A 27191-nucleotide genomic window follows, 5' to 3' on the forward strand; every position below is an offset into this window, starting at 1 on the left:
CAAATTCAGTTACTGCATTCAGCATCTTAAAACCAAGGCAGAGAGCCGCATCACCCTCCTCCCTTAGTACCACCACAGCCCATTCTCTTGTTTTGGTAGTATTTATAGTAATGATGAGAACCATAGTACATACACCGACGTACAACACAATTAGAAAGTAGAAATCGGTAATATTGTATTGAATTTGGACAAACCGGAAAAAGATTTTCTATTTATACATAAGTAAGTAATTATCAAAAGAAGGCGCCAAGCCCTGGAGACTATGTAGATTTATGTTAAGGCTATAGAGATTATGTTGCAAAGACAAACTAAACTAACCTAACCTTTCTCAGCCCAATAAACAATATCTGAGGCCTACTACAGAACAGTTGTGTGCTATACTATTCCTAGGGATATTTAAGTTTGTTATTTTAGCTTCATTTTTTTGGACTCCATAAAGTGAGTGAATAGTACAAAATTCTATTACTATCTAATTGCTTAGTACATCAATGTTTGTACTATGGTGCAAATAGTTACAAAAACTACTATCTAAACAGGAGGATGGGTTGACCACTACCATGCAACTTTCTTGAGTCGAAGGCCTTAATGACTCCACATTGGCTCTCATTCTCCAGTTTCTCTTTGACTTCATGAAAGAGGTTGTATGAGAGGATAGGGTTGCATCCCTATCCCACATCATACTTGTTTGACATGGCTTGTTTCTCCATGTTATGCAAGAGGTCTCAACAAAAGTAAAACTTGGGTGTATCTCCAATGTAATATTGTTTGGTTAAACTGTTGCACTGTTATGCAGTTTAAACAGCCTAGGAATTTCTACTTGTTGGATATTCTTTACAAATGCTGTGACAACCAATTTTACTTTTCCTACTATTCTTTTTCTTCTTTTCCTGTGTCCTCCACCCCCTAGCTGCCTTTTATCACCAGATTCTCTAGAAGGGATTTTTTCTACTACAGCTGTGACCATTCATTTACAACAATTAGTCACTTGTCCCCCTCGATAGAATTCTTGGTGAATCGGGTACCTTTGATATCATTCACCTTATGTGTTTCTGTTCTCATATTGGCATCCTTAGTGATATTTAGTGACTTATGATTATTCTGCACATTTGATGGTGCTACATAGCCTTCCTGGCTTGGTGCCTTCTTTTGATAATTACTTACTCTTACTTACCTTGGAGTAAGTAAGTACTCTTTTGATAATTACTTACTCCAAGGATAAGGTTAGAGATCTTTTAGACCATATGTAATGTAGGGGTTTATAGATATCACCATGCTGTCTTATATAAGGTGCAAGGCGGGAAGATTCTTGGCAACCTCCGTTTGTGAAGAATAAAACTACAAGTTGCATCCTTCCCGCCTCCTCATATTGCTAACTCGCCCTTACTCTCGGAACCTTTCCACTGACTCACTGAGCCACTGGACTAGCTGAGTACTCTTAACATATTTTTTTTTTTGTAACTGAAAAGTGGTACCTGGCAGTGCATGGGATAGTCTCTCTCTCCCCTCATTCCATTCCTTCCCACCTCTCCCCACATCCCCCATTTTCCCCTCCCTACATCACCCCCTCTTCCCCTCCCTACATCACCCCCTCTTCCCCTCCCTACATCACCCCCTCTTCCCCTCCCTACATCACCCCCTCTTCCCCTCCCTACATCACCCCCTCTTCCCCTCCCTACATCACCCCCTCTTCCCCTCCCTACATCACCCCCTCTTCCCCTCCCTACATCACCCCCTCTTCCCCTCCCTACATCACCCCCTCTTCCCCTCCCTACATCACCCCCTCTTCCCCTCCCTACATCACCCCCTCTTCCCCTCCCTACATCACCCCCTCTTCCCCTCCCTACATCACCCCCTCTTCCCCTCCCTACATCACCCCCTCTTCCCCTCCCTACATCACCCCCTCTTCCCCTCCCTACATCACCCCCTCTTCCCCTCCCTACATCACCCCCTCTTCCCCTCCCTACATCACCCCCTCTTCCCCTCCCTACATCACCCCCTCTTCCCCTCCCTACATCACCCCCTCTTCCCCTCCCGACATTACCCCCTCTTCCCCCTCCCTACATCACCCCTCTTCCCCTCCCTACATCACCCCCTCTTCCTCCCCTGCTTTTCCCACTTCACCCTTCTCTCAGAAAAAATATATTATTAAGCACTGAAACAACTGTACAAGTCTCGAAAAATTTATTGAGAAGCACTGAAAACTCTATAGGGAAACAACCAAATATTTTACATTTGACTCCACGAAAATTGCAGTGGGGGGGGGGGTTCTTTATAAATGCTAATGTTTGTCAAAGTATTTAACTTTTTCCCCCAAATATCCGACCTCCAGCCTTACACAGAAACAGGCATATTCTCTTATAGAGTGGTAGTATTAATGGGGAGGGGGCAGTATGGGGGGGGGGGTCTTGTGACATACCAGGAAGATCCTTCAGCAACAGACAATATTGAAGTCTCCTTCACTGCAAGGTCATAAACTACTTCTAATAAGGTGAATCAGTATTAATCTTCATTTTACCATGAGTTTGTCATGCCATTAGCCACATTAACCACTGCACTGCGCAAAACGCCTTTAGGCGCTCAGAGAGTTGTGCTTTTTGTTTTTTAATTTGGCTATATTTTAATGTTTTTTAATGTTTTCATTACTATTTGTGTTTTGAAATGGAAATAGTTGACTTTATAAACATTTTGACATTAAATTTACCTGAACATTTGTAAAAATAACAAAATTATGTCCTTGACAATTGCACCAAGACGTTTTTGCCGAAAATAGGTGAGCAGTGCAAGGGTTAAGGCACTAGCAGATCACTACTAATTTCCAGGTGGACCTCTTTTACCCATGACTGTGTTGGTCTTGATAGAGCAACAGCTTTACCCTGCCATTCTGCTCTTTCTACCTGCCTCGGGTCCATAGAATTACCCCAATCATCCCAAATCAGGCCAAAACTACCCAAAACGTATTAGCATTACGTAAGTAATGAAGAAATATGGTATATTTACTTACTATAATGTTGGTGCTACACGTAGAACATGATCAAACCTATTTTTTCTCTGAAATAATATAATTTCATAACGAAATGAGACGTAAATATGTGAGAGGTGACGCCATAGGAAGTCGACGGTCCAAGCGACAATTGTGTGGAGCGACTTATCCAAGAAATATGGTCGCCAGGAAAGTGTTTGCTGCCATATCAGCCTCCTGTACACAGTGATCCAGTCCTTTTCGTTCATTGAACACCGAACCCTACACGCCCTCTGATATATTGCTTAATTAACAAATATTCACAAATAAAGATTATATTTGTATATGTTATCAGAAAGGCAGATATAAAATAGTTTTTGTGAATCCATCACAGAGATTATACCTTATTAGAGAGGAAAAATATTCATACTTTAAACAAGGCTTCATGGCCGACGCTCTCCTTACCGATATGGGAACTATGACCTTCCGAAGATCAATGTTAATTTAATCTAGATATTGTAATAAACGAAGTTTTCTATGTCATCATAAAGACATAAATATAAGCTGCATGTTAATACTTTGGCATAAATATAACTGAATTGAAAGTTAAGATATATGCCTTTTTATAGTTACTTGATGGCTCGCTCAGGGAGTGTGAAGGCCTCCACACAAGCCAATCAATTTTATAATTACTTTGCATATATGCAAAGTAACGCCATAGGTCTTTATGTCAGAATAAAGCCATGTAGACGATAATGTAACTACATTTCAAGGAAAACATATCTTAATATAATTATTAAATGAATGCAAAGTTATGGTTAAATAAATAGCCAATACCACACAATCGCCGGTGTCCGGACACATGAATAGTCGCATTAGGTGAAAGGAAATGTACCCAACCATTTCCATTTACCCAACCAGTTTGTGCACCCTATACTCATCCTCTGTGCGGTAATTTATTGTGCATCCCATACTCATCTTGTTACCAGTAGTTTGTGCAACCCATACTCATCCTGTGACCCGTAATTTATTGTGCATCCCATACTCATCCTGTTACCGGTAGTTTGTGCAGCCCATACCCATCCTGTGACCTGTAATTTATTGTGCAACCCATACTTATCCTGTGACCTGTAGTTTATTGTGCAGCTAATACTCATTCTGTGAGTCATAGGACATTGCGAAACCCTTTCTCATCGTGTGAATCTTTGTTTACTTTGCTCTCCATATTCATCCTCTGCGCGATAGTTTCTTGTGCAACCCATACCCATGATGTGAGTGGTAGTTTATTGTGTACCCTATATTCATCCTGTGAGTATAGGGTTCACAATTCTTGTTTGGATTCTTGTAATGTTATTTGTCTATTTGTAGTCACAGTATTTGTGCGCCCCTTGAGGGACTTGAATTAGAGGGGGGTTGAAATAGCCTAAGCTACTCTATCCCTTTGAGATTTATTTATTGCTTATCTCAATAAACATACTTGAACTTGAACTTGGGTACACAATGAGTTCATTTGTACTCCATACTCATCATCAAGAAGTGTATTTTACCAGCATTGTAATATAAATTAAGAATAAAAGCTTAACTGGATTACAGACCCATAATCAAAATAAGAGTCATCACTAATTATCATGACAAATTCTCTAGGCTACACTTCCGCCTTCGACAAGCTGCCGCCGGATGTGGGTATAGTTTATTGTACACCCCCGCACCCCCAGTCCTGGAAGGGCGGGCATTGGGATGTGGACATGTGTACCATCCCCCCCCCCCCCCCCCCCCACACACACACACTCGATCCTCTCCTGTTAATAATAATACTAATAATAATAAAAATTAAAAATAATAACGTTAATAAATATTATAATTAAAACACTTACTGTAATACCCTAGTGCTTGAATGAAGGTGAAGGAAAGACCCAATAAATGTGTAAGTGTATTAAAAACCAAATTTTCGTTGGGTGAGCTGGCAGGTGAGCACCACTTGCCAGCTCACCCAGTAATGAACATCACCTGCACACTGCACCGAACCACTTGCCAGCAGGTGCAGAAGTACGATGGAGAGAGCAAAGTATACCATATTTCAAGTATAATATTAAAGATATATTTAGGATTTAATGTTTTCGTATAAAGTTTTCAAATAATACCTTTATTTGATTTTTTTGTATTATTTTCTACCACAGACGTGGCCACACATTAACAATGCTAACCATCATATATACATTTTCTTCAGTCCGCCATGGACTCTAACCCTTTCCACTACCGCCCACAAGATGGGTATAGGGTGCATAATATAAGAACTAAACTAACTCCATTGATAGGGTTAGAGATTTGTTAAACATATAGTTCAGGGATTTATTGAACAATCAACCACATAAGGTGATTGTAGTGTTTTTAAAATGCTAGGCTAAGCTACATACGTAAATACACAGATTTACGTATGCCCTACATAAAGTGTTCGATGTGTCTTTTACATAGTGTCATTAACGTGCATTTACAAAGGTGAAATTGAATTCTGAACACATACATACACATATATTTGTCTCTTTTACTCTGACAAGGTGAGATAACTGATAGAGAAACTAGTGTGCAATTAAGCACTTAATCACTGAAGGTGATTAAGGTGCTTTCACAAGCTCAGGTTATAGAGTTACATCACATACATTCATTGTATAATTGATACGTTACATCGTCAATCTAGGGTACAAGTTCAATATATCATCAAGTGTTCCAGTACTCAAATAGTAATTACACAGTTTAGCATAGCGCTTCATTCATGTATGTAAGAGAGAAGATTGTTCAAATATATTACATGCACATCCGGTACATCGTCCACCTTCTTCTACAGAACCGTCGGTATACCACTGATACACATCGTTACCCATATTCTGAGTACTTTCAGTGATGCTTCACAGTGTTAACTGTTTTAATAATGTAGAGTGTACATTATCTTTCTTGGGTGCATTTACAAAATCAACTGCTAGATCCAAGTTATCCCATGGAGTAATTGGTTGATTAATCGTTAATTGAGTTGGGTACATATTTAATATTTTGATGGAGTTGGCTACCTTGTAGAACCAAAATGCATTCACGCCGAAAACTGTGCTAATAGACAAAATTATGTTAGAGATATGGGTCTATAATTATCTGAGTGTGCTTTGGGGATGGGAACAATGACACTGTCCAATCATCAGGTAATGAAGAGTGTTCGCCTAGCTCTGGGCGGAGGTGGACGTGTCGCCTGTGGGCTCCTGGTTTGCTGCCCCGTGGTAGTTTATGTGTGTGAGCGGACCCTTGGGGCCGTGGCGGCTGGGGGGATGTCGGCCCCCCTCCCCCCTGTGAAGCGGAGGGATACCATTGGCTTAGAATTTACTGGCCCAGCTTCTTACCCGGCGGTTGAGGCGGTGATGATTGACATGTTGCGGGTGGATGTGGCGTCTGTGTGCGGCGTTCAACTTGTATCCGAGCATCGAGCTGTTGTGAAATTCTGCTCTACGGCTGTGTATCGTGACTTTGTGGACTGCTATGACGGGAGGACATTTACTCTGCCTGAAGGTGGTGGTTCGGTGATAGTGTCGGACAGGTGCAGTGAGACTACCTATGTGGCGGTTCATGGTGCTCCCTTTGAGTTCCCTGACTCTCTTCTCCAGCGTCATTTTAACCGGTATGGGCGGGTCTTGAGTGTCCGAATGAATGCAGTCTCCTCCGGGCGGTGGAAGGGTATCCCGAATGGGACCCGCACTGTGGCGCTGCGCTTGAAGGACTCCATCCCTTCGTCTCTCCAGCTTCTGGGCTTCATGGTACGCGTGTTCTATGGGGGTCAGCCCCGGACGTGTTTCCGGTGCGGTCTCTCGGGACATCAGGCTGCGGGATGTGATGCGAGCCGGGTCGGGCCTGTGAACCTTTTCAGGGAGGAGGACTTTCCCCCGTTGGCGGTCCCGGACCTGTCGGACGGTGCTGCTGTGGACAGTGTTGCTACCCAGTCCTCTGTTGCCCAGTTACCGGTCTCTGATGCCAGCCGCGATGTGGCTGTGGGTGTCGGAGTGGGAGGAAGTGCATCCCCGGCTCCCGCACCTCAGCCTCCCCTGCCTGCCTCGTCTCCAGTCGAGTCTCCAGTTGTGTCTCCTGTGGTGTGTGGTCTCGTGGCTCCGGACGTCGAGGCCGAGCCTCGGCCTGTACTGTCTCCGGCAGCTGTGTCTTCGACTCGTGTCGACGTGCACACTGTGATGTCTCCTGCGGTGTGTGGTCCTGTTCCCCGGGTTGTTGAGGCTGCGATGTCGAGTGATCGTGCGCTGCGGGGAGTTGCGCGAGCAACCAGCGGTTCTGCTACGGTGCTTCCTAGCGGGGATGAAAATTCCGACGATCTGCGACCTGTGTCCAAGCGTTCGCGACGAGCTTTGCGTCTGTCTCCGCCTCGTAATGCGGCCTGGGCCGACGTCGGGGAATTTGAGGACTCCGGGAGTTCGTCTTCTGGGGAGTGTGATGTGTGCGTCGCTGTTGGAGTGCCTGCGGCTCCTGTGGGCCGTGTTGCAGCAGTGATGGGTCCTGTGGTGGGATTGTCGCCTGGCCCTGGTCCGGTGTCTTCTCCGGCTGCCTCCGCGTCACCGGATGCTGGTTCCCTGGGTTGGGAGGTTGTGGCACCGGCCGAGACTGCGAGAGAGGGTAGGGGCTTGGTGCCGGTTCTTACCATTGCTTCTGTTCCGGCGGCCTCCGTGCCTCTGGCGTCCATGTCTGTGCCTTCCACGCCTTTGCCCTCTGCTCAGTCATCCTTTGTTACTCCGTCCCCTGTGGTGTCGGCCCCTGCACCATCGCCTTCTGTGATTGCGTCCCCTGCGACTCCGCCCGCTCAGTTGCCGGCCTGTGTCCAGCCGACTCCTGTGCTTCAGTCCCGTGTGGTTCCACCGTCTGTATCAAAGCCCTCTGTGCGGCCTCTTCCCGTGCCTACCGCCCCCGTGGTGGAGGGAGCCGAGCTGGAGGTTCCTGACTTCATGCGTCGACCACGAGGGTCCCGTAGTCACGTTAACGCGCCTCTGGAAATGTGGGCACAGTGGGATGCCTATCGAAAGAAGTACCCGCGTCGTTCTTATCCGGATAAATATGAAGATTGACTGTGTGTGGTTCTTGCTTTGTGTTGCTTCTTTCTTTCGTTGGTTTGTTGAGCTATGTGTTACGGGTTCCTTTTTTTTCTTCCCCTGTTTTCTTACCTAGTTCTTGCTGGGTTATAATGCTCTGGTGTGTTTTCTTTTTTTTTGACTCTTTCATTGTTACCTATGTGTAAGATTCCATTTTTGTTTATGCTTATTTACGATTTGTTCTCTTATCTGTGTCCTATTTCCTGTGTTATATGTTCCGATGTACCGATTCTTTATATTTTATTTAATAATTTACTATGTCATGCAAATGTTCTGTTTCCTTTGCTCTATATATTGTGCTGTGTATTGCTTTGATGTATTCTCTTGTTAATTTCCTGCATTTTCTTTACTATGTTGTATTTACAGTTATTGTGTTCTCGATTCTGTGGTGTTAATTTTGTATGTGTATTCCTTGTTTATATTTTACCTCTGGTTATATTGTGCTCCTTGTGTGCTCTTGTAATTACTGACGCTTTTGGCACGCCCCGTCTGGGTGGTGCTGCTTTTGTTTTGTGTGTATGTCTTCTTATGAGTTTTTATGTTATTCTTTGTTTTCACTTTTGTGTTATGGTGATCTGTGTTCCTTGTTATCTGTGTTGTTGTTGTTCTGTGTTTTTTGTTACTCTGCTTTCCTGTTTATATGGTTACTGTACGCTGTAATTGCTCTGTTTTAAAAATAAAAAGAAAAAAAAAAAAAAAATCATCAGGTAATACTCCTTCACTTAAACTCATTCTGTACAACACTAAAAGTGGATTACCTGGTACTTGTGAGACTAATCTCAGTAAACTGTAAGTAATACCGTCCTCTTCAGGAGCAGTTGACTTATTTGATTGTGCTACACAGCCTTCCCGGCTTGGTGCCTTCTTTGGTAATTACTTATCAAAGGCAGCTCCATACGAGGAGCTGCCTCGTATGGGCCAATAAGTCTTTTGCAGTTACCTTCATTCTTATGTTCTTACTTACATTTACTGAACTTTATCATCATCATCATCATTTACAGAAAGAAATTAATATAAAAAGTAGTCATTTTAATACACAAAACAGAAGTAGATATTATGTAAATTATGATGCAGGATAGGATCACTATTAAGAACTTAATTATAAACCACAATATGTTTTATATCGTCAGAAATTCTGATACATACCATATATTTTCAAATATTTACAATTAAAGTATTTATTTAGGAAATAAGTATTTTAGTTACCCTAGTTAGCTCTGAGAACACACATTGTTGCAGCAAGAATTTCTTCCCACTAATCTGAGCGATGCTAATGACCCATTGGACTTGTCATGAACAACAATCAACTACAGCACCATCTATATCAGAAGATATTCAAAATATTCTTGATGTCATTCAAATTGTCAATACGAGAACAGAATACATAAGAGTTAGTTTAGTGATGTCAAAGGAATCATATTGACTGACCGAGCCCCATTGTAAATATCCGTGGCTTCCTGACCATAAAGGTACCGCCGCGGATAAGGGTAAGGAGGGTACCGTCGAGGGTAAGACACCGGATGTACCCCATATACAAGCCACACTAGCTATTAGTTCATATAAGCTGACAACTTACCCAAATAAACATTACTTCCTAATTATATATATATACATATATATATATATATATATATATATATATATATATATATATATATATATATATATATATATATTATGTAAATTATGATGCAGGATAGGATCACTATTAAGAACTTAATTATAAACCACAATATGTTTATATATATATCCTACTCACACTCATCCTAGCACAGTAATTTATTGTGCAACCCATACCCATCCTGTTACCAATAGTTTGTGCAACCCATGCTCATCCTGTTACCTTTAGTTTATTGTGAAACCCATACTCATCCTATGAATGGTAATTTATTATGCACCTCATACTCATCCTGTGAGTCATAGGACATTGTGGAACCCTTTCTCATCGTGTGAATCTTTGTTTACTTTGCTTTCCATACTCTGCTCTCCGATAGTTTCTTGTGCAACCCATACCCATGATGTGAGTGGTAGTTTATTGTGTACCCTATACTCATCCTGTGAGTATAGGGTACAAAATGAGTTCATTTGTACTCCATACTCATCAAGAAGTGTATTTTACCAGCATTGTAATATAAATTAAGAATAAAGGCATAATCTTATTATGTACCCATAATAAAAATAAGAGCCATCACACTATAATTTTCATGACAAACGGCCTAGACTCCACTTCCGCCTTCGACAAGCTGCTGCCGGAGGTGGGTATAGTTTATTGTACACTCCCGCACCCCCAGTCCTGGGAAGAGGGGCATTCGAATGTGGACATATGAACCATTACCCCCAACCCTTCCCTCTTAATAATAATTGAAACACTACACTACACACTATATGTTCATTTAATATTTCAAGTATAAGACTCAAGATATATTTAGGATTTAACGATTTAACATTGTCTCAATCATACCTTTATTGCACTTTATCATCATTATTTACAGAAAGAAATTAACATAAAAATGTAGTTAATTTTAACATACAAAACCGAATTTGAACATTGTTAATTTTGATGCAGGATCACTATTAATAAGAACTTAATTATAAACCACAATATGTTGTATATCATCAGAAATTTGGAAACATAATATATATATATATATATATATATATATATATATATATATATATATATATATATATATATATATATATATATATATATATATATATATATATATATATATATATATATATATATAAATGGAAATTTAGCACATTTAAATAATGTTATTAAGCTTAAGAATAAATTACATAAAATTAACATAGTAAAATGACTGGGATACAGATGGATCAGTAATCACATTACAAGTCCAATTATTTCCTAACTGAAGTCTGTAACGCACTATCATGTCATATTTCATAATACAAATTAGGTAAGAGATATGCAATATCTCCGGGAGGGAGGCTCCCTGGATATCTGTGGAGGTGCGTGGAGGTCCCCCTGGAGGCCCAAAAGGCCTCCTGGTCGTCCCTAAAGGCCCATGGAGGCCACCCGAATGTTCCTGGAGGAATTACCGTTTGTCCTGGCGCCATCTATGTTTTGACAGCAGTACTACTAATGTTCCCACGTTATATGATGATCTCTATACGGGTGTTACGGTCAGTTGCTCTTCTATGTTTATGGACAACGCAGGTGATTTGAGGCAATTTGCGGAACGAGTGAAATAGTATCGACGCGGTGAGTGATGGAGGAGGATATATACTGCTGTGTACTCGACCAGCGGGTGAGAGGTAAGTTATATCGAACAACTATGGGGAATAGATGGGTTATTTTAAGCGTAGAATGTCAGGTAACCGGTAACTACACAGATGGGGTAGTGTTTTTTTGTCTTTATTTACTAAAGTGGAACATTACATTATGCCTTTAGCTGAACAAGTCTACTGGTGGGGGAAGTAGACGGGTTTTATGAAAGTATTTTACCTAAATATTTGTATTTGGTTAACTAGTTCAGCCGTTACCAGGGAGGGTGTTCCTTTAATCTAATCTAAAAATTCTAGCCGGACAAAGTGATTAAATAAAGAAATTGAATAGAACGAAGTGGTTTGCCAAGGTGCTTAACATTTAGTTTAGTTCACTTACTACTTGCTTAAAGAATGCAAGTTTATCATATTGAATTTACCGTAGTTTTACTGCATTTAATATACAGTTTTTACCCTATTTAATTATGTCTGGTAAAGGCCGGTCGTGGAAAGTTCCTAATATAGCAAGTTTTAAAGGAAAAGTTTGAGTTAACTTTAACGCTTAAGTTAGTGACCAATTAGCTTAGTCTATTGTGAGGAAAGTTACTAGAATCTAACATGGCAAGTGCCATTTCTCTACTTTTTGAGAAACATGACTAGATACATGAATCGCATAGTTTTATTACTAAATGTTCATGGATTAGGTTGCATAGTTGAGGAAATGGTGATAAGGTTTGTGATTTTGTGTACCTTGACTTCATCAGAGATTTTGATAGTGGCGCAAAATTGATAGGGGCTCGGATCATTGGGAATGCTGACTGAAGTTGATTAGGTCATGGCTATACCAAAGGAAATTAGTATAAATGGGGTTAAGTTGGAGGAAGTGTTGTAAGTAGTGCCTAAAAGCTCTCCTTGGACCTCGGTTATTCGCAAGATTATGGTTTAGACTGCAATAGTTGCCGAATTGGCAAATAAAAAATACCGATGCCCTATATAGTTTTGAAATGGTTAAGACTACCAGATGCAGTTTAATGCTGACAAATCCAAGGTTTGGAGGCTAGGTAAAGATGAGATAGATGTTGTAGATTGTTAAGAGTATTAAATTTTTTGCAGGTGGTAAATTCTCCCCGAGGTGGCACTGCTCTCCAGCCTGGGATGTTGATTGGTTAGTCTTCAACTGCCTCCCAACATGGTAGTGAGGTCCTGAGCTGACATGCAGTGAGGAACGTGGAAAGCTTCCTGAATTGGCACATGGTATGCCTCCCCTACCAGCAGCTGGCACAAATGTTCCAGCTAAGTGGATGAAGCCCACACTAAAATGTAAGTGGTACAGTAAATGGACACCCCCCCCCCCCCCCCCCCCCTCCCTTTTGACACTGAACAGTTGGAAAGGGGGGGGGGGGAGAAAATTACTAAATTTAGTAAAATCACATTGTCTTGGTAGTATAGTTGGGTTAATTATGAATTTTCAGACTGAAAAGCTTGGTACATAATTCAACAGAATAAATTTGTCCTAGTAGTAAGCAGTGGTTGCAAAAGAATAAATTGTATATATGTTTTGTATTGCTTTTATTCAAATGTTATACATGGTTCTTAAATTAAAGTTTGTTTGCAATGTTCCAGAAAAATGTTCATGACTAAAGTTGTTGGAAAATAAAATTTGTATAGGATGTTGACTTGAAATGACTATAGCTCTGTTTGTAATTAAGATGGGACAAAAAGATACTTAGTGTGCCATTTAAAACAGCAACTGTTAAACTGGTGGTTCAGGTATGAACAAAATAACATCGCTATGCATATAACTTTTTAGTAATATTTACTGTTCACATGACAGGTTGTGGAAGGTCCTGGCAACAAAGAGCTGCAGGAAAATACTTGCAGATCTACAGTAAGTAGTGTTGTGTACATTGGAATTAGAGGGTAGAAGTTAATTGCTAAAAACCTATTAAATATTAGGGTATGGAAGTCTAGGCTTAGGCTAGTGGGTACAATATGTGCAAGTTTAGTCCTTTCAGGAATGTATTTAATAGAATGGTATGTTGAAATTGTGAAAATTGCAATGTGGGGCATTAGATCTTAAACAGCATAGTTGAGGGTGTTTTATTAATAATTTTAATGAAATATAAATCTTGTTTAGTTAACATTAAATGTTTGTTAAATACGCTTTAATCTATAAATGTATAACACTGTTAAGGGTAATCATGAGTCAAAGTTAATGGCAGGAAAAGTTTTGTTCTAAGTGATGGTATTTTTCCCTTGAAAGTAAAAAAAAAATATTCAATGTTTACTTTAGCTTGGTTTTAAATTTATATAGTTTTCCAGAATGTGGTTTGGAAAGTCCAGAAGTCCCTCTGTCAGTTGGAAGAGTTAAACAGAATCAGGTGAGTTGTAGTAAAGGTTAATCTGAATAGATTTGCATAAAAGTAAAAAAAATAGTATTAACTTAAACAATATAGCATTGGCTAAAGATAAATGTAAATTGCCATTGAAGTGCAGTTTTGGATAGTTTCTCAAATGACATTTACTGAAACTTGGCAAATTGATTCCATATATATTTATATTGCTAAATTAGATCTTTACTACTGCTACTAGAATATGTAGGAAAGGTAAATTTGTTAAAGAAATTTTTTCCATCTGAATTTGTAAAGTACTGAATGCTAATTTGAAAAGTAAAGCAAGATTGGCTTTAAATCTGAAATTAATTTGTTGAAATATTTTTTCAGGTGAAAGTGATTATGATGCATGGACTGGCTTGGAGTGAGGCTCCTTTACTCTGCAAAAGGAAATCTACAAAAGTGGGTGAGTTTGAATTTGATGTTTTAGCTATATCAATGACCTAATCTTAATTCTCTTATCTAGTCCATTTATAGGTGTGTAACCATGTCCTACTGTTACAACCCACAGGGATTGATGCAGTTTGTACTGATCCTACCCCATTTCATAAAAGGGGACCAGGCAGTCCTGCAGATTTTCCTGGCATGGCTTTTTCAGAGCTTTGCTCTACTACCCATCTAATAGATGGACTAGATTTGCTTAGGTTTAGGGACCCTTAACAATGGTTACATTGTTAATTCTCACAGGGCTTGTTTGCTGAATGGGTGGATGCATCTAAAACTTTAGTGCCTGGCATGCATTGTACAGTGCTTTGAGTAAAGCATATGTACAATGTGTTGAGGGCACTAAAGTGGTGGATGTAATGCACCCATTCAGGGAACAAGCTCTGCACTGAAATCAGAGGAAGGGATAGGCCTTGCTGAGCCTATCTTAAAAGATAGGATGTTAGGATTTTTTTGACTTATTATTAAGCATTGGTGATAATAAAAGTAGTGTCCCTGTTTAATGTTTATTGTTCTTTTACAGGTGATTGTCTCTGGAGTTGTCTTGGCCTTTTGGATCTTCTGTTCATCTAGGAGCATCTGGCCCACAACCTGAAACAGTAATAAATATTAGATGTTATAAATACTATATGTAAAACTTATTAAATAAAACAATTTTAATGAAACTACTTTATATACTTTATCCTGAAATTATGCTGGAAATTATTGTTTACTACTATTGATGCAATGTTTAAACATCTGAAATTTTTTTACTTTGAAAATAAATACTTGGTAAAATTTACACCTATTTGTAACTTGTTACATAGGTGCATGCAAAAGTGGACTACCTATTCAATTTACATAAACTAACAAATATTGCAAATTAGTCTGAAATATTGAAGTGGAAGAAACTTCAGTCAATATTTTAGTTTTTATATTTGAAAGAATTTAAAGCTATGCAACACCTAAGCTTTGTACAAATTATGATTAAATTAACTAAAGATCATTGTTAAATTTACAAAACATTAGAAAAGTGACACTGAAGCATCTATACAACATGGTTTTCACAAAGTCTTTGGTAACTTAAATTTAATCAAAGCTCTTAAATGATTTGTCTGCCAAACGTCAGATATTCTGAAATATTTTACCTATATTAAAACCATCATTGTTTGAAAGGGGCAAAACAGATTACTGTCAATTAGTTTGACCTAACATTTGCAAGGTCCTGAAGGAATGGAATTTTTTTTTTTTTTGTAAAACTGTTTGCTAAAAACAAACCCTGCCTAATGAACCTGCTCATTTTTTTTAGAAATGGTAATTGCAACATTACCAAAGACCATTGTTTTAATAGCCAAAGTACCAAATGAAAGACCAAGAAGCAACAAACAGGTACATGGTAGAAAGGACAAAAGAATGGTTACGAGGACCCTTTAACAAATGAAAGAAATGACTGGGAAAAATGCTGTCATACCACAAGGGGTCTTAACCCTTGTCATTTACATCACTGACATTAATCTAAATATTACCAACCACAAAAATTGCTGATAACATGTTATTAAAAAAATAAAGAATATAATATTGAGGCCTTAATGCAGATCTCTAACTCTACAAATAGTAACAAGACTGGCAATTTCTTAAAACAAACAAATCCAAGACCTTGCACGTGAGCCAGAACAATCCATATCACAACTACCACATTAAAATGAAACAACAATGAAGGTAATTACCAAAAGAAGGCACCAAAGTGCGAAATAATCAGAGGGCGCTAAATATCACCAAGAATGCCAATACGAGAACAAAAACGCACAAGGCGAACGATATCAAAAGTATCCGATTCACCTAGAATTCTATTGAGGGACAAGTGACTGCGAGGGACGGTCGGAAAGCAAAAGACACGCTCGTCCTGGAAGTCAGGACATTCAACAAGGATATGCACAACTGTTAGAGGGACAACGTAATTCGGACAATAAGCAGCAGGGCGGCGCTCCATTAAGTGACCGTGGGTTAAGCGGGTATGACCAACCCACAGCCGTGCCAAAGCAGTGTCCCACCGCCGGTTACGGTGGTAGGAGGAAGGCCACGGGGACACACTAAGTTTGAGAGTATGCAGCTTGTTACCAACCACAGAGGACCAACAACCCTGCCAACAGGGAAGAATGAATAACAGGATAAAAGTTGGAATAAGGAATACCTTTATGGGAGATGGGACAAGAACGGATAGCTTCCTTAGCGGCAGCATCCGCACGCTCATTGAAACACCAATATGGCTGGGAACCCAGCAAAACTCTACTGATTTAAATTTACTAGAAATAAGAAACAGCCAATGTTGAATCTCAATGACCACCGGATGGACAGGATTAAAGGACCCTAGAGCCATGAGGGCACTACGAGAATCAACTACAACCACAAAGGTTGTGGTTGTAGTTGATTCTCTATCCGCTCCCCAAGAAGTATGGGACAAAACCTTAAGGAGGTTAAGGGCCTTAGAGCATTCAACTCGGAGGCAAGAGATAAGGCTGACCAAGACAAACGAGTGTCAAACACTAACCCCAAAAGCTTCGCGGAATCCCTGTACACAATGAGATGACCATAAAGCAACAACAATGAAGTAAAGGTCCTTTCAGTAAGAATCTATCATTCACTGAAAGTTGCTGCAGTTAAAAATAAAAGAAAATACAAGTCCCTAGAAATAAACAAGCAACCATTTTGACTAAGGAAAAGAAGGTAGTTATTCTACTGTATAAATCTAAGTATTCACTTAGATCAGGGGTCTCCAAACTATGGCCCGCGGGCCACATCCGGCCTGCCAGATAATTTCATCCGGCCCTCCAAACAAATCCCTGTGTGGTGGCCTTGAAAAAATAATTATGGTACGAATGGCATCGCAGAATTATTCAAAGCTGGGGCTGCTGACTGGTGGCGCTCAACCCGAGTCAGTTTTCCTCTCTCTCGATAGTGTGACGCACAGATACTAATACTGGTAGGTATGTGTTGTGCATTACAACCAATCAGTTGTGTATAACTGTACTGTATATTGTGGGGATGGAGGGCGAGTGGGGCTTCGCTGCTTCCTTTTCAGGGAGCACAAACACTGTACAATATTCTTTTCTCTGTACTTTGACAATGCCTTTATCTTAGTTATACAAAATAGCAATAATACTATTGTAGCCAAAAATATTGCATGTTTAAAATAGTTAAAATGATAACCATTAAGTTTATCAACGAAAGCTGTTGCCATAATATTTACCACTTTATAATAATATGCTATGCTTTTTAACACCACATACAAGCTGTTTTTTTCCTGTAGAATTTATTTCATTTATTTTACCCTTATGTTTTCAGATATGGAAAAGATAAAGAAAAGAAAAGTGGACATTGAGTGCCGTCGGTTCAATGACGAATGGAAGATAAAGTACTTTTTTGTGATAGCAAATGATAAAGCTTTATGCATAATATGTAGAGACAGTGTTGCTGTTCTGAAGGAATACAATATTCGTCGGCACTATGAATCTAAACGTGGCTCAAGTTATTCTCACATCACAGGAGCAGAACGCACTAAAAAGTTTGAATCATTTCAGCACAGTCTGCATTCTCAACAAGCTGTTTTCAGTAAGAAAAAATCTGAAAATGAAACTTCAACTAGAGCCAGTTACAAAGTTGCCTATGTGTTGGCTAAAAAAGGAAAACCTTTCACTGATGGTAGTATCATAAAAGAGTGTATAGTGGAAGCAGCAGGAGAGGTATGTCCAGAAAAAGTAAACCTCTTCAAAATGATAAGTCTTGGGTCAAATACTGTTGCTCGTAGAATTGAAGATTTAGGAGGCGACATAATTCGGCAAATAAAGGAAAAAAACAAAAAGATTTTGTTGGTATTCTCTTGCGTTGGATGAATCAACTGATGTGTGTGATACTTCTCAGCTCTTAGTATTCATTCGTGGTGTTGATAGTGAATTTAATGTGAACCAAGAATTAGCATCAGTTCACAGCATGCACACCACAACAACTGGAGAGGACATTTTCAATGAACTAAGTAAAACTATGACAGAATATAACCTGGAATGAAAACAAGTGCAGTGTGTGACAATTGATGGAGGAAAGAATATGTCTGGGACAAAGAAGGGTTTGGTTGGGCAAATTACAACAGCTTGTGAGGTTGGAGGCTCAAAACCCATTTTTCTGCATTGCCTTATCCATCAACAAGCATTGTGCCTAAAATATGTTGATATGTCTTGTGTCATGAAACCTGTTGTTTCTGTGGTTAATTTCATTAGATCTCATGCACTCAACCATCGCCAGTTCCGTGATTTCTTGAAAGAAATTGATGCGGAGTTTGTTAACTTGCCTTATTATACAGCAGTTAGATGGCTTAGTTGTGGAAAGGTTTTGCTGCATTTCTTTGAGCTCAGATTAGAAATTGATTTATTTCTCACAGAGAAAAATAACCCTCAGCCATTATTATCAGAATGTGAATGGATTTGGAAATTGGCATTTTTTGCAGATATGACAGGTCATATGAATAACTTGAATCTGAAATTGCAAGGCAAAACAAATTTGATCAGTGACTACTTTGTTCATGTCAAGGCATTCAGAGCAAAACTTGCACTACTTGAAGGCCAGGTGAAGGTTAAGAATTTTGCTCATTTTCCATGTTGTGAAAAATTTCATGCAGGAAGTAAAGTTGAATTTCCTTTTTCATTTGCAAATGAAATAATTTCAGATTTGAAAAAACAGTTTCAGAAGCGATTTGCTGACCTTGATGCCAAAGCAAATGAAATCAGGCTCTTTCATAATCCATTTGACTGCAATGCTGAAAATCTTCCAACTCAATTTCAAATGGAAATTATTGATCTCCAGGCAGATGACAGACTGAAAGATAAGTATAGAGAAGGAAATCTGATTGAGTTTTATAAATGCCTGCAGCCAGATCAGTTTCCAAATTCGATAAAGTTTGCTTGTAGTTTTGTGTCCATTTTTGGTTCAACATACTTGTGTGAACAAACTTTTTCCAAAATGAAGTATGTGAAATCTAACTATCGAGCAAATTTGTCTGATGATCACTTGAAATCAATTCTTACAATTGGCTCATCTAATCTGGAACCTGATTTTAATGAAATTTTGAAGTCAAAACAACAGTATCATTCGTCACACTAATTTGGTTGCATAAAACTAAAGGCAGGAATCTATTTAGTTTACCCTGATTTTTTCCAAAAAGATATGTTTGAATTTTTCCATGTTTATACTTTAATATTTGAGGAAATTAAATTACTGGCACTGATTTGTTTTTTGTTTTTTTTTCATTTTTTATTCCTCCGGCCCGCATAAATATGGGAAATATATAATGTGGCGCTTACATTGAAAAGTTTGGAGACCCCTGACTTAGATAACTGTATCCAAGCATAGAGGTTCCCCCCCCCCCCTTCCCTTTCAGAAAAACATCTACTTTCGAAAAAGTTTAACATTGCCCAACAAAAATGATTCCAGAACTAAATTGCCTAATACCAGGAACAACTGAGAGCCATGACAAACACTGCAACCCTCTCCTACCCCCAAGTCTTATGCTATTTATGATCCAAGGTAATTTGACATACTATACTGTACTTCCTACAGACGAGTCTAGTGAGAGGGTGATCTCCTGGCGATTAAATTGAAGCACGATACAGGTGTCAACGAACATCAGTCAGCCCACTTGTCAGCACAGTGGATAACTAATGACATCATAATCTGCAGTGTTGTATGCCTCCCTGTGGCCATTTAAATCAATAAAACACAGGGTTGTGGCAATGTTTACAGCATAAGGCAAGGTATAGAGGAATCCTGGAATGCCATGTAATGTGTAGTCCTTGAATGTGCTTTAGGCAACCAAATTGAATAACAACATTTCTGGTGTTCGGCTATATAATCCGAGTTTCTCATTCGGTATGATGTTTTAAACCTAAATAGGAATTCACTTTAAAGGTCAATTTATTTGCAAAGTGCTAACCAGATTCCAAATTACTGAGCTCTGAAAATACTACAAGGCAAGTTTAACCGAATGAGTGTTTGCCTATCCATACCCCCATGAGGTATGTGACAACACTGAATAAAGAAAGGGTCTTTGAGCATTCACCGTGCAGGTATTAATATAATTGTACAATGGTGCTTGGTGGATGATATTTCCTATTAAAACTCATTGGACAACTGTTTGTATTAGACATTTTAAACCTACAAATGGTAGCCCTAGATATCGCACTACAGTATTAATTACAAGATGAACAATGTAAAATCAATACCACAACAGCAAAGGATGACAATGGCTTTTCAACAACCGACAAACACACAGGTCTAACACCAGCCATCCCGAGAGAGGACGTCCCAAGCATGTACACCCCACAACTTTACATCACCTTTGCTACCTCACGCGAGCACGCAACAGCATGAGGATGCCATACTCCCAAACCAACTCCATGCACTTTGAGGCTTTAACAACTCAACATTTAAAAAGTTGATTTAAAAAATCAAACACCTGAATTTTTCCCGAATTAAATTTACTAGGGAAATGCACACCAAGCCATGAAACTTACAATGAAGATGAACAAACTACACACAACTGTCACCAAACTTCCACATACCACCCCCCTCTCACTCCTGCCCTCCCTCCTTAGGTGCTCTGATTGGCTGAGCACCTGAGCCACCACCACTCGCCTCTTGTTGTGAGAGCCTAAAGCATGTTTGGTTGCACTTTAAAAGTTCCCGAGTGTACTCGCCTAATTGTGAGTACCGCCTGCCCGGTTCACCATTTTGTTTTTCAATCTACCTCAATTTACCCCTTTACAGTCAAATATTATGCAAAATTCTGTTTAAGACTTGTCCCTTCTTAACTTAAATAACTGCTTTGGCCATCTGCAATCTTTCTAGGTGGGTAAAAATGACTCTTGAGGCCAGAAAGGACTTATCACACGGCGATCATAACAATACGGTACACACACAAAATCACAACCTGATATACACCGAGCAGAAAATCCACTGGAGCTGTGATGCGACGTAAACCCTTGCCCAAGGCACTGGCAGCTGCATACTCTACCACAGTATATTACTGACTTTGTAAAAGTCTTACAACCGGATTTCCCCATAAATCACAGCAAGTTTTGAGGCCCCTCCTTGAGTCAACGTCTTACGTAAGACCTACAAGCACTCAGGTGAAGGCTGAAGAAGCAGTTCAACACCATACGCCCCAACTTCAAATACACAGTTGAGAGGCGGGACCAAAACGTGATTTTCTGTGTGTGCCTGAAGTTGGGGCATACGGTCTTGCTTCACCCTTCACTTTACCCTTCACCGGCGTACTTCAGGGGTTTTATTTAATACTTGGACTGGCTTCAGTAGGGCCTCCAGAATTTCTGTGGCTTCACAAGTGTCACGTGAATCCCCTGCATAGCAGTGGAACTGCCTTTTCCCTTCACCTTCAATACCTCTGCACTGGAAGTATACATCTACACCAGCCCAGAAGAGTCATCAGTCCTGCCACCTCTCCATACCCCCCAGGGCCTGGCACGGCCTGGTACGACTCAGAGGCAAGCCGGGCGCCACTGCTAACTGGCAGTTTGTCCCCACAAACAAGCAGTTAGCCGCCTTCAACTGACAGTGGTACAGCTCAACACAAAGGCACCGCCAGCCACAACGAGCATTTTGCTAGTTGACCGGATGTCCACCTCGTGTTGACACTGGATGAGTCATCACCGCCGGACTATATAAAGAGCGCTGCCTCCCTGGAGAGGCAATCTCTCCCTTAGTGCTCTAGGATCACCTTGGTGTCTCTAACCCGTCGTCCACTTCCAGCCAACGTCGTGTGACTGATGCCATGGTGGTATGGTAGCTGTCTTCAGAACACCAGTATATCTTCATACTTTTATTCATTGCTTATAGTTTATTTTTTGCATTTAAGGTCATACTAACTTGTTCACCTTTGCATTACATGATAGTCAAGTATTGTCATGTGTTATTTTTGTTCATTACTATTTCAGTAAATTGTTTAATTATTTATTTGATAATTTTCATTTGTTTCCACCTGCAACTTACACACTGCAAGGCCAATACCAGCATTTCTTTCATTTATGTGAGGGAGAGCCATACCATCTTGGTTCAGTATAGCTGTGATACCATAACCCGTCACACAAGATATCCAGTTGTAAGACTTTTACCATCAGTGGTGGTAGAGTATGCAACTGGCAATGCCTTTGTTACAGGTTCGCTTCATCTCACAGCCCCAGTGGATTTTCTCACACATTTGAATACATGAAACAACTTTATTTGATACATTCCAAACCAAAGTACTGTACAGTACAGTAATTATCAAACCATCAAATGTGTGGGATAATCATAGTGCGCTAAATATCACTAACGTCGCCAATACAAGAACAAAAACGCATACGGCGAACAATATCAAAGGTATTGAATTTACCAAGAATTTTATCGAGGGACAATTGATCCCTCGATAAACAATTCCCGACAATGGTCGGGAAGCAAGACACGTAAGTCCTGGAAGTCAGGACATGTAGAGACAACGGTTTGGACAATAAGAAGCAGGGCAGCGCTCCATTAAGTGCCTGTGAGTTAAACGTGTATGACCAATATACAACCTCGCCAGAGCCGTTTCCCACCACCAACTACGGTGGTAGGAGGAAGGCCACGGGAACACACTACTCTTAAGAGCACGCAATTTGTTACCAGTAACCGAAGACCAACAACCCTGACAACGGGCAAGAATGGGGAAATGAATAACTGGGTAAAAGTCATAATAAGGAATACCTTTACGGGAGATGGGACAGATGCGGATAGCTTCCTTAGCGGCAGTGTCCGCACGCTCATTTAAGAACGCACCAATATGGGTGGGAATCCAGCGAAATTCCACTGTCTTAAATCTATTGGAGATAAGAAACAGCCAATGTTGAATTTCAACTACCAAAGGATGGACTGGATTAAAGGATTCTAGAGCCATGAGGGCACTGCAAGTGTCAACTACAAACACAGAGGAGGATTGACAGCGAGAAAAGAGTTGATGAAGAGCATAGAGAATAGCATAAAGTTCTGCCATGAAGATGCTAGTCTCCGGAGGCAGGAGACACAAAGGTGCAGTCAGGAAAAACAACAGAGTAGCCTACACCATCTGCAGACTTAAGACCCATTGGTGAAGACAGAAATAGAGTGGAAGTGTGAAGAAAAGTGTTCAAGGAAAAGGTGATTTAGAACTGTAGGAGGGGTAAAAGTTTTAGTCATGTGGGTCAAGGCTTACAGAATTTAGGAACGGGGACCCCTCCATAGGGGCAAAGATGGAATGACACGAGGGGAAATATTGGTAACACAAACTGAAAGAGCATTTTGTAAGAGAGACAACCGTACAGAAAGAGATAGGTGGTGAAGGGGAACAGGAACCACAGGATGGGTAAAGGTCAAGGCATGACATAAGCAAGAGTGAGGGTGCTGTAAGGACCGTGCAAGGTGGAGAAGACAGTAGCGATCATGGCGATCCTGTAGAAACAGGACGCCAGTTTCAACATACAGGCTTAGGGTAGGTGTCGAAGGAAAGGTACCAGAGCCGAGCCGTAACCCAGTATGATGCAGTGTGTCCGGATGGTGAAGGGTAGAAGGAGAAGCAGACGAGTAAACGGGGCCATAATCGAGTTTAGACAGAACGAGAGAGGAATGTAAAGAGAGGAGCAGTGTCGATTAGCTCCCCAAGAAGTATGGGACATGACCTAAAGTTAGTTAAGGGCCTTAGAGCATTCAACTCGGACGTAAAAAATATGGGGCGACAAAGACAAACGAGTGTCAAAGATTAGCCCTAAAAGCTTTAGCAGATTCTTTGTACAAAAGGGGATGACCCGTTACCTAACAGTAAATAGGTATCTGGGAGTTAGCTGTTACAGGCTGCTTCCTAGGGGGGTGCGTGTGTGGGAGAAAAAAAAATTTAGTAGTTAACCACTGAACTGCTCTGTCTCCAAATAACACCCTGGTGCACAAGAAATAAATTCTTTCCAAAAATTTTGTTTCTCTTCTTATATTGTTAAAATGCAGAGTCTGATCACGGGGAAACTAAACAAAAAATATTGTATGTGACTTACTTTAGCTGCGATGGAGCTGGGAAGTTGAGCAAATTATGGGCGCTGAGCGTTGGAGCGATGGGGGTCTGTCGGCCCCGCCACCCCGTGCGACGGCAGTTGCTGCGAATAAAATGTTGCGCAATTATTTTGAAGTTTCTCATTCATTTCTTCTTTTTTTTTGCTGTAATATTATTTAAAAGTGTGTAATTTGTGGAATTTATATAATTCAAAGTATAGAACATCGCTATGCTCAAAATTATGGGCCTCATATATGCGACATATTCTACAATCAAACAGTGTTTTTGCTGTTATTACACTATATACACACATTGTATATACCCATCTACGTATGTATTCACCATAACGATCCACTATGTTGGTATGGTGAGCCCAAAAAACATGAGTGAGCTGCCACACCCTGCCAGTCCTCCCTCCCTCCTCCAACACATTACTCGCCAACATTCCTCCTCCCAAAATACTGTTATTGTGTTTATTACACTATTTACACACGTTATGTATAAGTATGTACATGTTTTATTCATGTACATACGTACATACTTCCATCTCCTCACCTCTCTCTCTTGCCTACTTAATGCTCTTGCTTCCCTCATCTCATCACAATCGACTTTATAATGGTCCAGGACGGATCGAAATGTCGTCGTCTATTCAATTTCCAGTGTGTGGTTTGGTCAACAATGAAATCTTCATGCAAGATCTTATAAAGAAAACCCCTAGAACGAGTTTTGTAGATACGAAAGAGTTTAAGGTGAGTAGGGGATGGTTTGAGAAATTTTGAAAAAAGACGTGGTATTCATAGTGTTGTGAGGCATGGTGAGGGTGCCAGCTCAGACAAAGTAGGGGCTGAAAGATTTGTTCATGATTTTAAAGATTTTGTAGATACTGTATTGATGGATATATTCCACAACAAGTGTTTAATTGTGAGGAGACATGGCTATTCTGGAAAAAATTGCCGAAGAGGACATACATTACCCAAGAGGAGACGTCACTGCCCGGACACAAGCTAACTTGGGCTAACTTGTGTCAGGATAGGCTAACTCTTGTGCTGTGTGGCAATTTGAAAATTAAACCCTTGCTCGTGTATCATTCCGAAAATCCAAGAGTTTTAAAAAATATATGATGTGCAGAAAAACTGTGATGTGGAGTGGTTTGCCCTGCCACCAAAAAATATCTGCAAGAGAAAAGTTTGACACTCAAGGTCCTGCTTCTCGACAATGCTCCTGCTCATCCTCCAGACTTGGAGGATGCATTGTTGGGGCCACTTTTTTTTTTTTTAGGGATATTCCTACATGAGACCTGAGTTTCTGGCTAATGTACCAATGACATGAAGGAGGAGTTTTCAACCTACCTTGTGTTAGGTGTGCAGAGGTCAATGGTTGAACATAATGTCAGGAGCAAAGGGGGGCCTTTGCCTCTTCGAACACAATTGCGACCATCTTCATCTCTTCGAACTATCCTAAATGCTCTCTTCACCTGTCTGACCAAATTGGGTGTCCAGACCACCTTTGAATCTGAAATTGTAAAATAAATAGCAATTTCAGAATATTCAGTCCATTTATACTAACAAAATTATACATACAGTACTGTAATTGAAATTTTACAGAATGATAAAGGCAATTTAGCAACTTTGTTAAAATGCACATGGGGGAAATACATGAAAATAGGTTAATATTGTTTGTAAGGTTGATGGGAAATGTTTATTACTTTTATGATTTAAAAGATGTATAGCCCTAATACTCCATCCTGGGTGCATTCCACCAGGTAATGACCACAGCAAAAGTTTTCCACGAGGCTCTATTGTCACACAAACTTTTCACATTTTCAAACTTGATTCATCTTTTCCCCCCCCCCTCGTTCCAGGGGTTTTCTTTAAAAGGTCTTCATGCAAATGCCTTGGTTTCTCACAAATGATGGCCTCTGAAATGCTATCACCTGCTAACTCTTTGTTGTGTATCCAAATTAATAAAAACTTTTTAACATCCTCAAGTGTTTGTGTTCTTTGTTTCGGGATTGTTGATATGCCTTTTGCCACTTTAATGTTCATAATGTCCTTTTCTTAGCAAGTACAGTGCATATTGTTGACATAGATTTGTTGTACTGCCTAGCTAGTTCAACAACCCGTGCACCATTTTGATGTTTATGAATGCTCTCTTGTTTTTCCTCTATGGTCATTCTCACATGTGTTTTCTTGGCTTGAACCTTACCACTGGCTTTCTTGGGACTCATGGCAAGATATATCATAACAAATTTTATGTTCAAATAGCCAAAAATCCCAAAACAAATGTAATGCTTTACAAAGAATTCAGGCGCGATACTTACTAGGCAAGAGACACTGGTAAACTGAGGCGCGATCACCATGCCACCACGCGCTAGGTCAGCCCATACGTATATCAACAAACTCCTTTCCCGAGGCAAAGTTTGTAACCCGATTCAAATTTTTCGAAGAAATTAGGCTCGTAACCCGAAAAGTTCATAAATATTCATTCGTAAGTCGAGGTGTCACTATATATAACTAAAAAATTAAACTCAGGATTACTTTCAACCCCCACCCCGTTTGCTCGACTCCATTGCCACCTACCTTCACCCCCCTCTATGATGTACTCTTCCATAGACACCTACCTTTGCCCCCCTCCTCCCCTCTACTCCTCCATCATCACCTACCTTCACACCCCCTCCCTTCTCCTCCTCCATCGTCACCTTCCTTTCACCCTCCTCTATGATGTACTCTTCCATAGACACCAACGTTCACTGCATATAATGCTCCCCTCTACTCCTCCATCGTCACCTACTTTCACCCCCCCCCCCTCCGCTCTACTCCTCCAGGGTCGCAGACAATTTCACGAGCGTGAGAACTACGAGTTCTCTAACTACTCTCACACTCCTACTCTCTCACCAGTGAGGGGGAGGGAAGGAGGGAGGAAATGAAGGAAGAAAGGTGGGGGAGAGAGAATAGGCAGGGGGGAGG

At 40.3% G+C, this 27191-nt stretch overlaps 2 protein-coding genes across 11 annotated transcripts in view; one reads left to right on the top strand and one right to left on the bottom strand.

Annotated features, from left to right (window-relative positions):
* The first annotated feature begins 2867 nt into the window (after positions 1-2867).
* LOC138373295 (uncharacterized) lies at positions 2868-14818 on the top strand. 3 transcript variants are annotated; one of them, XM_069339436.1, is made up of 6 exons: positions 2868-2967; positions 12430-12636; positions 13151-13204; positions 13639-13697; positions 14040-14115; positions 14677-14818. In XM_069339436.1, exons 2-6 carry the CDS (start codon positions 12573-12575, stop codon positions 14724-14726), a joined length of 303 nt encoding a protein of 100 aa, XP_069195537.1. In that variant the 5' UTR covers positions 2868-2967; positions 12430-12572; the 3' UTR covers positions 14727-14818. The 3 variants fall into 3 exon arrangements, with proteins under 3 accessions (XP_069195537.1, XP_069195538.1, XP_069195536.1); XM_069339437.1 differs by lacking the exon at positions 2868-2967 and adding an exon at positions 10854-11367 and having other exon boundaries at positions 13631-13697; XM_069339435.1 differs by lacking the exon at positions 2868-2967 and adding an exon at positions 10879-11367.
* The window catches only part of LOC138373292 (uncharacterized), a 294206-nt gene continuing 281660 nt past the window's right edge, over positions 14646-27191 (bottom strand). For 7 of the 8 annotated variants that reach the window (XR_011231121.1, XR_011231123.1, XR_011231119.1 and 4 more), the window contains 3 exons: positions 25575-25737; positions 24230-24328; positions 14646-14744 (listed from right to left, as the gene is read on the bottom strand). The gene's annotated coding sequence lies outside the window, so the exon portion shown is untranslated. Of the gene's footprint in view, positions 14745-22916; positions 23030-24229; positions 24329-25574; positions 25738-27191 lie in introns of all 8 variants that reach the window. The other variant, XR_011231117.1, reaches the window with a different exon arrangement.

The sequence above is a fragment of the Procambarus clarkii genome, chromosome 41, assembly GCF_040958095.1.
Source record: "Procambarus clarkii isolate CNS0578487 chromosome 41, FALCON_Pclarkii_2.0, whole genome shotgun sequence".
NCBI classification, from domain to species: domain Eukaryota; kingdom Metazoa; phylum Arthropoda; class Malacostraca; order Decapoda; family Cambaridae; genus Procambarus; species Procambarus clarkii.

Coding starts and splice junctions, on each gene's coding strand:
- LOC138373295 (XM_069339436.1), top strand. CDS start 12,573: ATGCCTCCCCTACCAGCAGCTGGCACAAATGTTCCAGCTAAGTGGATG. Junction 12,637..13,150: donor GATGAAGCCCACACTAAAAT/GTAAGTGGTACA, acceptor TTCACATGACAG/GTTGTGGAAGGTCCTGGCAA. Junction 13,698..14,039: donor GAAGAGTTAAACAGAATCAG/GTGAGTTGTAGT, acceptor ATATTTTTTCAG/GTGAAAGTGATTATGATGCA.